This window comes from Sciurus carolinensis, chromosome 1 (genome assembly GCF_902686445.1).
Source record: "Sciurus carolinensis chromosome 1, mSciCar1.2, whole genome shotgun sequence".
Lineage (NCBI taxonomy): Eukaryota > Metazoa > Chordata > Mammalia > Rodentia > Sciuridae > Sciurus > Sciurus carolinensis.
In genome coordinates this window covers 195,691,803-195,706,652 of record NC_062213.1, presented here as the reverse complement: position 1 = coordinate 195,706,652, position 14,850 = coordinate 195,691,803, and the positions used below count along the sequence as shown (strand labels likewise).

Below are 14,850 nucleotides of genomic sequence, written 5' to 3'. Positions count from 1 at the left end.
GTTTGTTCTGGCAATCTAATCGTGTCCATGAAGGAAGCAAGAGAAACCGACATTGAAAAGGGAACAACAAAACTTGGAAAATGTGTGTCTCTGGAAGGACTCTCAGGCCTTTACAGGAGGTTGATGGGAGAAGTGGTTTCCTGGAGCTCCTGCATCTCAAGATATGGGCAATGGGGTTCAAAGTCAACCCAGCAGGAAGTGCAGAGGAAAGTCAGTGGGGTCTTTTGGAGTCCTAGAGTCAGTCCCAGCTGGTTTAACCTTGGGAACTCGGAATAACCAATGTCAAGGTCAAGGAGGTCGGTGAATATGGGTGTCACTGCCCTCTGCTGGAGGAATTGGCATCCTCCCCAAGACCTGTATTTGACTCCAGGCCAATAGGTCTTAACCTTTGAATGGATCCTGGTTTCCTTTGAGAATCTGAAGAAAGTGATGGAAGCCAAGAAAACAAAACAAAAAATGAAGCCATACATTAAGAGCTACTATGAAGGGCTGCCTCAAACTCATGCAGCTCAGGGTTAGAGCGTGGCCAGCATTTGTAGGCCCTGGTTCTTTCCCTGGTGAAGGTGACTTTAGAAGCAGACAGATCTAAGTGCCAGTCCAGGGTTGAGATGCCCACTTCTCTGGTTGTGAGACAGAAGAGGAAATAAGAAGCAGTTATCCAACCTGTTTCCTACCAAGAATTTCTTTTCCCCATTTGAATCCATGTTTAGAAATATTTTCTCTACCAAACACATTACATTGACTGAGAAATCATTTGTGCATACCCTAATTTTTAAATAACCAAACAAACTAAGCAAATGTTAGCTAGTTACCCCATCATAGTTAAGATCATAAAAATAAAAAAAATTACCTTGACATTGTTAGCCTGGGGGGCTCTGTGGTGGACAAACATGATTCTGGCTGCTGTTGGAATATTAATACCCAAGCTATGATGTTTAAAGTTTCACTGACGCTCACTCTAAAGCTCACATATTTAAATCCAAAGTAATTAGTGATATTTGCCTCAAACTCATGCTGTCTTACAAATTACGTGCAACTTGGTGCAGCTTTAAGTGCAGGTAAACGTGCCAATTCTGTCTTCCCAAGAATTTTCTCACACTCAAACTCTAAGGTCAATTCAGACACATGTGGATCACAGAGCCACACTTGAACCAGCTCTGGTTCTTACTCTTATGTTGTGTTCCACACTGGGATGCTCTGGCTTCAAAGGTAGGGCCAGTGAGAACACAGAACATCAATTGAGTACCACTGTGTATCTGGCATGGTTAGTGCTGGAGATATAACAATGAAAAAAAAGATACCACCTTTGGTCTTTATTCATTCATGGAAGAAATACTAATGAAATGCCTGCCATGTACAGACACTACGCAAGGCTTTATAGATACAACAACAGAGCAGGGGAAGTCCCTGCCTTCATGGGGCTTACTGTCTGCTCAGAGAAGTGGAGGGGGCGGGAGGGAGGAGCAGCCAATCAGAGAAGACCACTGCAAACTGATAAGCAAATGAAGGTAACAAAGCATAGGGCGAGGGAGGGAATGGGGTGGGCAGGTTCACAGTTGAGGTCCTGGCAGGAAACAGGTACCACACTCCGCTCAGCTTGGAAATGGGGAGTTTAATAAAGGGGCCATTCACAAAGCAAGGGAGACGGGTGTAGTACCCTGGGGATGGTAACAGCAGGAGGTGACTGGAAGCATGTGGGAGAGCCTAAGGGAGAGCTGAGGGGCATGCACACCTGGCAGGACACAGCTGTGGCAGAGCAGACTGGGATGCAGCTGTTACGATTTCCAGTGCAGGTGTTGCCTGGCATCAGTGCCCTAGGGCTGTCAAAACGAAGTGCCACAAACTAGGTGACCTGAAACAAGAAAATGCCGTTTCTCTGAGTTCTGAAGGCGCGAACTCCAAAACCAAGGTGTGGGCAGGGCTGGTTCCTCTTCAGGGGCTCAGAAGGTGCATCCGTGCCCTGCCTTTGGCCTAGCTTCTGGTGATTGTTGGCAAGCCTCAGGTCTCCTTGGCTTGCCGCCACCTAAGTTAGATCTCTCTGCCTCTGTCGCCACATGGCTGCCTCTCCTCTGCGTCTGCATCTCTTTCATGTAAGGACACCAGTCATTTTGGTTTGATGCTCGCCTTATTCCAGCATGCTAGAATCTTAACTACTTACATCTGTAACATTCCTGTTCTAACTGAGCTCATGTTCTGAGGTTCTGGGAAGAACATAAACACTATCCAACCCAGTACCCCTGCTTCAAATTAGCAAAACAATAAGCTAGTAAGATGCGTCTGTCATCTCTCCACAACTGTTTTAGGGACCTTAGACTCTGTTAGAATCTCTCTCTCCTACTACAAGTTCAATACGTATGTATATGTGTATATATACACATTTTTTTCATACCAGGGATTGATCCCAGGGGCACTTAACCACTAAGCCACATCCCTAGTCCATTTTATGCTTTTTATTTTGAGATAGAGTCTTGCTAGGTTGTTCAGGGTCTTGCTAAGTTGCTGAGGCTGGCTTTGAACTCACGATCCTCCTGCTTCAGCCGCCTGTCCCTGGGATGACAGGTGTGTGCCACGGTGCCTGGCTATATTTTCTTCATTATATATTTGGAGCACATGATCTAGTAGCTTAACCACGTGAAGATCCAGGGCTACCCAAATGAGATAACACCACACACCTAGCAGATTGACAATAATATTAAAGTATAATTAAAAGTCAACTGTTGGTGAGAATGTGGAGTATCAGGAATGGTCAGACACTGTTGGTAAGGATGTTAATAATCACTTTGTGTTAAAATTTGGCAGTGTTAGTAAAGCTAAAGATATGCATTCCTTATTGCTTTCCTTTTCTATTTATCCCATAAAAATATATGCCTGGTCTGGGCCAGATGGTGCATGAGACTCAGGAGGCTGAGGCAGTTGAAGTCCAGCCTGAGCAATTTAGTGAGACCCTGTCTCAATCAATCAATCAATCAATCAATCAATCAATCAATCGATGGGCTGGGGATGTAGCCTGGTAGTAGAGCACCCCTGGGTTCAATCCCCAGTACAAAGATGTACACCAATGTGCATATATGTATAAGAATGAGAAAACTTGTTGGCAATAGTCCCAAAGTGGAAACAATTCAAACATTTATGGACAATAAAATAAATAACTGATAGAATATAATGGAATACTATACAGCAAGGAAACAGTCTTAAAGCGTAACAATGAGCAAAAGAAGCCAAATACCACAGTATACAGACATTTGATTCCATTTATATTAAGTTAAAAAACAGACAAAATTAAGCCATATAGTTTAAGGATATATAATCAGGAAATCACATGTAGTGAAAAGCAAGGAATTGAATAAAATAAAAAGATAAGGGGTTATGCTAGCAGGATGGGAGCAGATACCAACTGGCAAAGGACATACAGGCGAGGGGTTTCTGAGGTGTTGCAATGTTCATTTTTAACAATTTGTTAAGCCACATTTATGTTCTTAGCACTTTTCTGTATTTTTTTTATATTTTACCCATACAACCCATAAGAAGTGTGGCGGGGGCACGCACCTGAACTTTGCAATCAAAGAAAGCAGTCACACAGTAGCCATTTGATTCTGGGCACATTCCTAAAGGGGCAAAATGATACACTTCTTAGAGAAGAAAGAGGATATGAAACAAAAAGTGTGCCTCTCCCTTTAAGAAAGGAATTAGTTTTTAATTGAAGGAAAACTATGAAAAAATCACTGGCATCTTAAAAGACCTTTATTTATGCAGGTGCTGTGCTATAAAATAGTCTAATCTGCCTTGTTAATGAAGCTGACTTTACAACCTAGTAAACTAAACAAAGGGCTTATGTTTGGTTGATGACCCAGCGGAGACTAAAATCTAGTCTACTTACCTGAGAGTTTTCACTATTTTATTTTTCTTTGATTCAGGGTAAAAAAAAAAAAAAAAAAAATTTAAAGCTGGCTCTCTTGCTGTGAAATTGTTTTATTCCAAGTCTGTTTTTACCTATTTGAAATGCAAACTTGTCTTTGTGAGACGCGGGCTGGACAATGGAGAGGAGTGCTAATCCCAGCGGTAATGACTTACGCGGAGTTCCAATTAGGAGCCCAGCACTCTTGACACAGTCGGTAGTTATCAGAATACTTCTGCCATGTCACTATCATCCTTCAAGGACTTCCTTATTTTACGACATGAGATATTCCAGGCTAATCTCGTATCTTTCCCGCTCCAATCCTGGAGTCTCAAGTCCTGTTTCAAGGAGCCCTCGTCCTTTTAGTAAAGAATGGTATTTAGAAGCCAAGAGCTTACTTTGCTTATTGTCACTGGAGTATCTTTGCTTTTAGGCCCTGCCTATAGGCAGGATCAGGAAATTTGTACATACACTGACATATATGTATGTGCACACACGTGTGCACCTTTATCTTTTTATGGGGGGGAGAGTGGGGATTGAACCCAGGGGCACTCAACCACTGAGCAACATCCTCAATCCTTTTTAAATATTTTATTTAGAGACAGGATCTCAGACAGGCTGAGTTGCTCAGGGCCTTGCTAAATTGTTGAGGCTGTCTTTGAACTTGCTATCCTCCCGTCTCAGCCTCCTGAGCCACCGTGATTACAGGTAAGCTCCACCATGCCCAACCTTTTTTTTGGGGGTGGTGGTGGTACTGAGGATTGAATTCAGGGGCACCCAACCACTGAGTCACATCTCCAGCCCTATTTTGCATTTTATTTAGAGACAGGGTCTCACTAAGTTGCTTAGTGCCTCACTTTTGCTGAGGCTGGCTTTGAACTCACAATCCTCCTGTCTCAACCTCAGCTGCTGGGTATGCCCAGCTTTCTATATATATTTTTTTCTAATGTGTATATGGTGGTGGGATTGAGCCCAGGGCCTTGCACATGATAGGCAAGCACCCTACTACTGAGTTATCCCCTATCTATTCCTTCTTTATACCTATTTTTTAAAAGAATTGTCTTTTTCTAATTTTTAAAAAATTTTTAGCTGTCAGTGGACTTTTATTTTATTTATATGTAGTGCTGAGGATTGAATCCAGGATGGAACCCATGCCAGGCAAGCGCTCTACCACTGAGCCACAACCCCAGCCCCCTAACTCTATTTAATACCATGAGGTCATAGTAACACCTTCAAACCCAATTCAACAGCAGAGCTCTTTCAAGTTTTCCTCCTTTCCATGTTTGTTACTTCAGTATTGAGAAACCTATTTTAAATAAACCAACACTATGTGTCAGACAATGTCCTAGTGCTGGGGATACTGTAGAGCACAACACATTGAACTGGGGAAGGAATAGTGGGAAGAGAGCACAAGATAGAAGCCAGGAAAAGGCAAAGCTGGGATCTGAACCCAGACAGCCTGGCTCCAGAATTCCTGCTACACCATCTGCCTGCTATTGCCTCCCTAACTTGCTCTCTACCTCTTACTAAAGTTTACAACTCTCTCGAATCCAATAAAAATGCCTCTGTCAGTTTCTAAATCTACACAGTGCAGAGCTTTGTGCATCTCCTATGTTACCTAACCTTTCCAAGACTGACTTTCCAAATCTGTGAAAGCAAAGACACTCATCTCAACTTGAAGTGAGATTAAGTGAGGTGCTCAGCGCTATGTGTGATGCATTACAGGTATTTAGTGGTTAAAGTTCCTTTTCTTTTTCAACACACATGCAATGTAAGTTTTCCCAGAACAGAACTTCTGTGTCTAATTCAATCGTTTTTACATTCATTCAATTCAGTTTAACAAATATTTAAAGGAAGATCCTCCTATTCACGGTATTGTAATCTAAACTGGAAGTGTGTAAATGAAGATGGGGCAGTTCAGGACCTTAAGGAGCTTTACTGGCAAGTAACATCCATTAGCAGGTGTTTCAGCACTGGGTAGAGGATTCTCTGGGGAGGTACCCTCGTGGATCCATGCGCCGGAGCAGCTGTGAACTCCATCAGAGTAGGTTTCCTAGCATGAGCGCAGCTTTGCAGCTGGGCTGTATCCTGCATGTAAATTAGAGCCACGGCAGCTTGTCAAGAGAGGAGGCACGTGGTCAAATTCACATTCGTTTGTAGGATGGACGAAGACACGTGGAAGACTAAAATCGACGACACTAGCAAGGCGGACACATGAACTGGGAGCTCGCGGTTGAGGTTCCATCTGGGGACACAATGGAGCGGTGGCTGCGGTGACTCGGAGAGGCGATGCAGAGTGAGGGGTTGAAAAAACCCGAGAAGCCACGTCCTTTAGACAGCTGGCAGGAAAAAAGCAGACCTGGAGGTGGCCCAGGGAGAGTCAGAAGAGAACTAGCGCAGGGCGGCGTCCAGGAAGACCAGGAGGGACGCCAGTTAGCTGGGTCGTGGTGTCGGGTCAGAGCGTCCTCCGGGCCCCTGCCAGGCCGTTTCTGATGGTGGGTGGGCGAGGGCACGCCCGGGCGTTTGCTGGGCCAGCGTCGGCAGGTGGTGCGGAGGCAAGGCCTTGCCCGGGGCTGCGGACGCCGCCTCGGGAGCTGTCAGCCCCGCAACCTCCGACAGCGCCAAGGTCAGGGTCACCTCCCGGCTGCAGCCAACCGGTCACCTTGACGACCCATTGAGAAAACCCAGAAGGGCCGGAGCAGTCGGGCGATCTCGCGATATCTGGGGCGCCGGCCTGGCGGGCCCGCCGCCGGCTCTCGCGAGACTTGCCGGGAGTGGGCGCGCGGGGGCCGGCTGTGAGGGAAGCTGGAGCCGCGGGAGGGGAACATGTCGGAGTCAGACCTCGGCAGGAAGTGGGACCGGTGCATGGCGGATGCCGTGGTGAAGATAGGTGAGCGCCTCCCGCCTCTGGCGGGCCGGGCTCGGAGCCCCGCGGCGCGGAGGGCGGGAGGGAAGTCGCGCGCGGCCGGGCCGGGCGGGCTGCCCGGGCGCCCGAGGTTCCTGGGCGGTGGGGGGCTCGGGCCGCGGAGCTCGCACCACCGCGAACGGCAGCGGTCGCAGCGTGGGCGAGGTGGCCGGCGGGGTGGTGGGTGGCAGAAGGGCAGCCGGGCTCCTCGCGGGGGCAGTGTGCAGGACGCAGCCTGGGCCGGAGGCTCGGCCTTCTCCCGGCGCGGGCGCGGCGCCCGCTCGGGAGGCCACGGTGCTCCCCCGCTGCAGCAGAAGGGCCTCTGCAGAAGGTCATGGGGGGAGCGCTTTATAGACACTGCCCGGCCCTGGAGCGGACTGCTGTCGTTCCCGACCTGTCACCTCATTTATCTGAATCAGAGTAGTCTGGGGCCTGAAATTGGAGACGGCGAGGATGATCTGGAATGAGAATTACCCTAGAAAGTAGGAGCTCGGCCCCTTTTCGGCCCTCAGTGCAGCTCCGGGAAGTCTTTTAACATGTGCACAGTGACGATACGAATTATGAAGTCCTTGTGTCACTGCGTGGGGAGGGGAAGGAGAGGAGAGGGGGAAATTGGTTTATGGATCAGAACAAGCGTCTGCATTGTGCTGGGTGGGCCGCTTCGTACGTTATCTCATAAACAGTTTTTTTTTTACAGGTTAGGAAATGGAGAGTCAGGTGAAGAATTTGCCCAAGAACGTGCTGCCAGTAAGGCAGCGTTGAAAATCCAGCCCAGGTGTTCTGGCTTTGAGTACCATACTCTTTCTTCCATACTAATTTTTATTATCCAGATTTCATTTTTTTTTTTTTTGTATGGAAATTTTAGGGTATTTAAGAGGATTTAGGATTATGTACTTGAATGAAAATATTGGGAAAGACGATTGTCAGCTCCATGAAAGCAGGGTTGGGTTTTGGTTGATTCACAACTTTATCTGCAGCCCCAAAAGAAGGTAGAATTAAATTGTTAAGAGTGAGTCCATAAATGAAATAACTTGTAACAGTTACCATTTCACTCCCAGCTTCCCACTTAGCAGCTGAGACTTGGGACTAGTTATTTAACCTCTCTGTGCCTGTTTCCTCATTTGTAAACTATTAATAATAACTTCTGTCTCTTAGAGTTGTTGGGAGGATTAAATGAGTTAGTTTATGTAAAGGCTCAAGTATGGCTTATTTATTAGAAATGAGTTATTTTGGAAGTGACCAAAAAACCCACCAGTTTTTATTATTGTCATGCAGGTTGCATTTAGGGGAGAAAACTTAATACGTAGATACTAAAGTAATGACTAAGCAGTAGGAGGTACAAGTTTAGAATGCACTTTGAGGTAGATGAAGCTGAGTGTGAGTCCCTTACTCTTTGCTCTCATCCCATTGGTTTGGTTTTTTACCTTGAGGTAAGGTTTCTTCCTCAACTATGAAATGGGGGTAGAGAGATTTACCTTAAAGGATTAAGGAAATGGCAGGACAGAAAAGTGTATAAAATACTTAGCATGATGCCTGACACTTAATTCATTCAGGAATTGGTGGTAGTAATATTGTTTATTGATACTGTGTCATTGATGACCACCTGAGGCAGTAAGTGGTGTCTCTCATTCATGACAGCATCATAAGTGGGATGCTGGTGGGGAATAATTAGATGAGCCCAAGATAATGTATGTGTACAGGTAGAAGTTAAAATGAGAGCTTCAGACTTTGTATTATAGAACTTTTGTAAATCAGGTAAGTGGGGGGAGCAGCCAAGGTCATCCAGTAAGAGTTTGCAAGGGAAGTGGACCTTCAGCTGACCCTTGTAGAATGACTTTGGGTAGTCAGGATGAAAGAGTGGGCACAGACCAGCTTAGACTTTTATAGAGGAGGAGTTGAATCAGAGAGTAGTCAGAAGCTGGGGAACTGGTGTTAGAATCCAGGCATCCTAATTTTAGTGCCTCTACTTTCTAAATAAAAGAAGGCTGGTTTGGGTGGAGTCATGATTGTGAAGTGCCTTAGATTCCATTTTACTTTAAGGGAGTTTGAGTTGCCTTCACTTTTTTACATGCAACTTGGGAGGCTGAGGCAGGAGATCACAAGTTCAAGACCAGCCTTGGCAAGATGGTGAGTAGCTCAGTGGTAGAGCACCTCTGGGTTCAATCTGCAGTATCCTATCCCTGATCCCCACACACATCATGGGCTTAGAGAAGGGGCAGAAAAGGAAGAGAGCAAAGGCCTGGGAGGCTTTGTTTGAATCGACTCTAAGACCATGATGATGAACGCTGCTTTTTGTTGTGGTTTGCTTCCTGTTCCTATAGATAGTGAATTTGTGAAGCTCTCATAAGTCTCTGCTTGCTTTTCTGGTACTTTAATATAGAGGTTGAGTCTCGGAATGGCAACCTGACTTAAGATAGTTATGAGATTTGTTGGAAGATGTAGGCAGGAATGAAAGGGTCAGTGCAGAAGCTCCATTTTGATGATTTCATACTCACTCTGCAGAGACTACAGGGATACCATAGTGACTGGAGATCAACCTGTGGGAGTCCTTTTCAATCTGTCTACCTGTCTGCAAGTATTTTCATTTCTTTTCCTACTGATTTGCTGAAAGGTGACTTCCGTTATATGATGCTGGGGTTGCTGGGGTTGGAACCCAGGGCTTTGATCATGCTAAGGCAAGCACTGTTTCATTGAGCCTTATCACCTTTCCAAAAGGTGACTATTTTAACTGCTTCTCTTTAGTGTAGACGGTGTAGCTGAATTCAATAACTTTCAATGTGCTGAAGGCTGATGTTCTTTTTTAAGAAACAAAAATTTGTTTTTAGTTGTATGTGGACACAATTCATTTAATTTATTTTTATGTGGTGCTGAGGATTGAACCCAGTGCCTCACACATGCTAGGCAAGTGCTCTACCACTGAGCTACAACTCCAATCCACAGATGTTCTTTTAAAAAATGCTTTTCATGGGCATGGCGATTCACACCTATAATCCCAGTGACTTGGGAGGCCTAAGTGGGGGATCACAGGTTCAAGGCCAACCTCAGCAATTTAATGAGATTCTCAGCAACTTGGCTAACCCTGTCCCAAAATAAAAAATAAAAAAGGACTGGGGATACAGCTTAGAGGTAAAGCACCCCTGGGTTCAGTCCTCAGTACAAACAAAAAAAGCAAAATCCCCAAACTATTTTGGGTCAGATCGTTTGGAAGGAGAATAGGTGATTTGTAAAATATTTTTTTAGTTCTCAGTGGACCTATATTTTATTTATATGTGGTGCCGAGAATTGAACCCAGTGCCTCACACATGCTAGGCAAGCTTTCTACCACTGAGCCACATCCCCAACCCTGTAATATTTTTGACCTGTTAAATTAAGACCCACATGCTTCTCTGATTTTGAACAGGAACTACTCAGTGATGGGCAAAGTGGGCCGTTGTTCTTTCCATTTGTTTAGGTTCTCTCTCTCAGCCTTTGTTCTTCCTTTCTTTTTTTGGGGGGGCGGAGGGGGTTGCTGGGATTGGAAGCCAGGACCTCAAGCATACCAGCACTCACTCTACCACTGAGCAACATCCACAGCCTTCCACCTTGCATCTTTACTCTTTTATCTCTGTTCTGTTCCTGCTACTTTCACCCATTTGCATGGCCTAGTTTATCCATAAAGTTTGCAATTAACTTACCTCTTTTTTCCAATAACCCTGTTAGCCTTTGAGGAGTTCTATTCTCTGTTGCAACTCGTTTTTCTTAATAGAATGTATAACCATCTGAAATTTGCAGTTTGTTTCTGCACTTGATTTTTCCTCCCCACTAGAATGTAATCTCCATAAGAACCAGACGTTTTTTCACTGTTGCTCTCCCCAACCCCCAGTGTAGGTGAGGCATATATACAATACTTATTATCAAATGAATGACATGTATTGTTGGGAATTTTGTAGACTATCTTCTCTGCCCATATTTGCTGCTCAGCATGCGTTTATTAACTAAATGAGTTAGCATGTAAATGAAAAAGTCTTAAGTAGATTTCATGTGAATTTCTGCGAGTTCACATGTTTGATCATGAGTCCTTGAACTCTTGGGACTTTTACCAACTTTTTATTTCATTGGGAGATATAAATTACTGTCAGTAGATCTTAATAATAAAGTAGTACTCGGCATGTTTGAGGGTAGTCAACTGAGAAACAAATCAGAAAGCACTTTTGCATTTAAACAAGTAGAGGGTGATGTTGGTTTAAGCAGTAGTGCCAAAGCCTTATTGCAGGAAATTAAAAAGGAGTGAAGAATATTACATTTTATGAATGGCATTTTCCGTTAGTTTTATGTGACTGCGTCATTAATGGTTTTTGCTAATTTTATGGATTTATTTTTAAATTTTATCAGATTTATGAAACACTTTGGTTTTCTTTCTGGGCTCAGTTCAAGGGCTGTGCCATTCATTTTCCTTGTATGTACTGAGTAATTTGTCTTGTGTGCACCCACAGCATGAATAAGTCACACATTTCTTGTTAATGAGCACAGCAGCCATAGTGTCTTGTGACTGTATAAAGTTTAGTAGTTCTGGTCTCTGCAGTGCTGATGTCTTGGCACTCTGGACTGGATGGGAGGTTATATCTGTTTACTATTTCACAGGGAAAATAGGGTTTTTAGATGAGAAAATCACAGAGTTGCAAGACTTCTAGGGTCTGCTCCTTGTGGTGTGAGAGTTCCTGAGCCCCACAAGGATGGTCAGAGAGGCACCGCCATTGCCCTTGGAGGTCTGATATAGCTCACTTTTGAATACCCGAGGCTGTGTGAATAGGCTGTGACTCTTGTGACCAAGTCGGTACTGTCTGTGTGATAGCTGATAGTGGGCAAGTCGGTACTGTCTGTGTGATAGCTCATAGTGGGCAGGACCTCAAGTACAGAGGTACCAGAGGATGTTTTGAGGAAGATCTGATTCCAGTACTTCGTGGATTTATATCCAGGTCCTGGGAATCCCTAATGTGACTTTAATGTTGACTGTGTCTCTTTTCCTCCCTTTTATTCCTGCTGTGAGGGGGTAGAAGTGAAGGGTAGAAGGTCATAAGGTAAAATAATTAACACTTCGACTCAGATCTTGGCTGTTGTAGGTGGTATGGAAGCCTGAAAATCAGTTTTCCAGTTTATATGTGTAATAGTAATATATACTTTTCTTTTCTTTTTCTTTCTTTTTTTTTTTTTTTTTTTTTTGCAGTGCTGGGGATTGAACCCAGGGCCTTGTGCTTGCGAGGCAAGCACTCTACCAACTGAGCTATCTCCCCAGCCCTAATATATACTTTTCAAAACAATTTAATGTTAGCATTTACGTCAGCTCCTGTAGGGGGCATGCATGGATGAGTAGGTCCTGGCCCTGTCCTGGAGGGCCTGGAGGATAAGGTGCAGGTGCACTCCACCTTGAAGAATATGTAGATATTAATAGGTGAACTAGGTGGAGAACTGCATTCCAGGCCTTAGAAATTGCCAGACAGTGTCTCAGAGGAGAGACTGGCTGGCTCCTTGGGGAACAATGAGAATAGCTGCCATTAACTGGCACGTACCTTGACGTAATTTGCAAACCATTGATGCTTACAAGCAGCCTGTAATGTATTCAGCTTGGGACAGTAGTAAGGTACATAGGGGAGTCTTTTTTTTTTTTTTTTTTTTTAAGCTCCATCTTGAAGAACATGTAGATATTTACTAGGTCATCCAAATAGTTTACCTATTAACCACCATTTGTAATAGCTGGACACTGTGCTGAGCGTGTCACCTTTTACATGCAGTATCTTTAACTCTCATAGTTTTGTGGGTATTTTCACCATTTTTACCATGAGGACATGGAAGCTCACAGTGGCTGTGAGCTTTAGCTGCAAAGGCGGGTTGAACTCCATCCTTTTGCTACCATGTATTAATGGGGGAGACTCCTGGGACCCAGGAGTCAGAGGGCTTGTGCGGAAGGGCAAAGGTGAGGCAGGAAAGGCAGAAGTGGGGAGTAGTTAAGGAAGGACCTTTTTTTTTTTTTTTTTCCAATATATTTTTAGTGGTAGATGGGCACAATACCTTTCTTTTATTCATTTATTTTTATCTAGTGCTGAGGATCAAACCCAGTGCCTCACATGTGCTAGGCAAGTGCTCTACCACTGAGCTACAACCCCAGCCCCAAGGAAGTTCTTTTTATTTTATTTTTATTTTATTTTTTTGTGGTGCTGGGGATTAAACCCAGGGCTTTGTGATTGCAAGGCAAGCACACTATCAACTGAGCTATATCCCCAGCCCCGGAAGTTCTGCTAACAAGTTTGGATTTCATCCTAAAGACATTGCTTTTTTTCTTTGATTTTTGTTTTCTTAAATATATTTGTAGAGATCTTATCATGATCTTTTCATGTAAACTTGAGTATAGAAATAATTGTTATGCAATTTAAAATTGAAGGGAGTATAGATATACTGATCTCTTTTAAAAATTGTTTTATTGAGATATATTGCACATACCATAAATTCTCTTATTTAAAAGTGTACAGTTTTGGTAAATGCACAGAATTGTGCAACTCTTTTCCCAATCTAATTTTAGAATAATTTTCCCCAAAAGAAACCCCAGGCACAGGTGTTTTTATTCCGAAATCCCCACCCTCACTCTAGCCCAAGAAACCACTGATGTGCTTTCCTATACGTGACATTTCATATCATGAAACTATACCATATGTCATTGGTGTCTGACTTCTTTCACTTAGTGTTATGTTTTCAAGGTATATCCATCTTGTAGCATTTATCATTATTTCACTATATTTTGTTACCAAATAATATTCTGTGGTATGGCTATAGCATCTTTTGTTTATTCATTTGCTAGTTGGTAGGCATTTAGATTGTTTACACTTTTTCTTTTCTTTTTTTTTTTTTTTTTTTGGCATTGGGGATTGAACTCAGGGGAACTTAACCACTAAGCCACACACACACCCTTTTATATTTTAATTTGAGACAGAGTTTTCCTAAGTTGTTTAGGGCCTGGCTATGTTGCTGAGGCTGGCTTTGAACTTGGAATCCTCCAGCCTCAGCCTCCCATGTCATGGGGATTACAGGTGTGTGCCACTGTATTAGTCAGGGTTCTCTAGAGGAACAGAATCAACTGAAGTATGATTATAAAAAGGGGATTTATTAGATGGGCTTACACAACCAGAAGCTGGATAGTCCACAATGGCTGTCTGCAGCTGGAGAGCTGGAAGAACCAGCAGCTGCACAGTCCAAGACACGGAAGCTCCAGAACAAGAAGGATCAACAGTGCTACCCTCGTCCAAGACCAAAGCTTCTAGAAACTATCTGGAGAATCACTGGCAGAGTCTGCTTTGGAAGAGTGAAGAAGTGAGAGTCTAGTATCCTCAGACGATTAAAGCAGCGATTAAGAACCCATTCAAGAAGAGCCGAACTTGCGTCTGCATCTGCTTCCTTATTCTTCCAACTTTTATTCTATCCTATTGGGCAATGCTGCCCACGCTTAGGGAGGGTCTTCACTTCAGTTCCTATCCCACATTCCAATCATTCCTAGGCATGCCCTCATTGACACACCCAGAGGTCTCTTAATCATTGGCATCTCTTAATCCAATCAAGTTGACAATTCAAATTAACCATTACAGTCACTGTGCCTGGCTACACTTTTGATAATTCTGAATGATGCTGTTGTGATCAAGTGTACAAAGTTTTTTTGATTTTTGTCTTTAATGGTACTGGGAATGGAACCTAGGGGTGCTATAGCACTGAGCTACATGATACACCCCAGCCCTTTTTATTTTTTGTTTTGAAACAGGGTCTTGCTAAGTTGCCTAGGTTAGTCTCAAACTTGTGATCCTCTTGCTTCAACCTCCCAAGTAGCTGGTATTATAGGAGGTGTGCACATCTGTGTGTGGACATGTTTTCATTTCTCTTGGGTACATACCTAGGAATGGAATTGTTGGATTGTGTGGCAACTCTGTATTTAGCATTTGATGAAATTCATTGGCTATAAAGATGAAGAGGGTTGGGGTTGAATTTGATTTCAGAAAGTAGACGAGATTGAATTGGAGAGGGCCAGAATGAA

General features: G+C 43.8%; 1 protein-coding gene across 1 annotated transcript in view; it reads left to right on the top strand.

The window, feature by feature from the left end:
- Window positions 1-6,648: 6,648 nt before the first annotated feature.
- Micos10 (mitochondrial contact site and cristae organizing system subunit 10) overlaps window positions 6,649-14,850 on the top strand; it is a 28,590-nt gene continuing 20,388 nt past the window's right edge. The window contains exon 1 of the mRNA XM_047557985.1: window positions 6,649-6,785. Within this exon, the coding sequence (XP_047413941.1) occupies window positions 6,722-6,785 (64 nt within the window). The 5' untranslated portion in view covers window positions 6,649-6,721. The remainder of the gene's footprint in view (window positions 6,786-14,850) is intronic.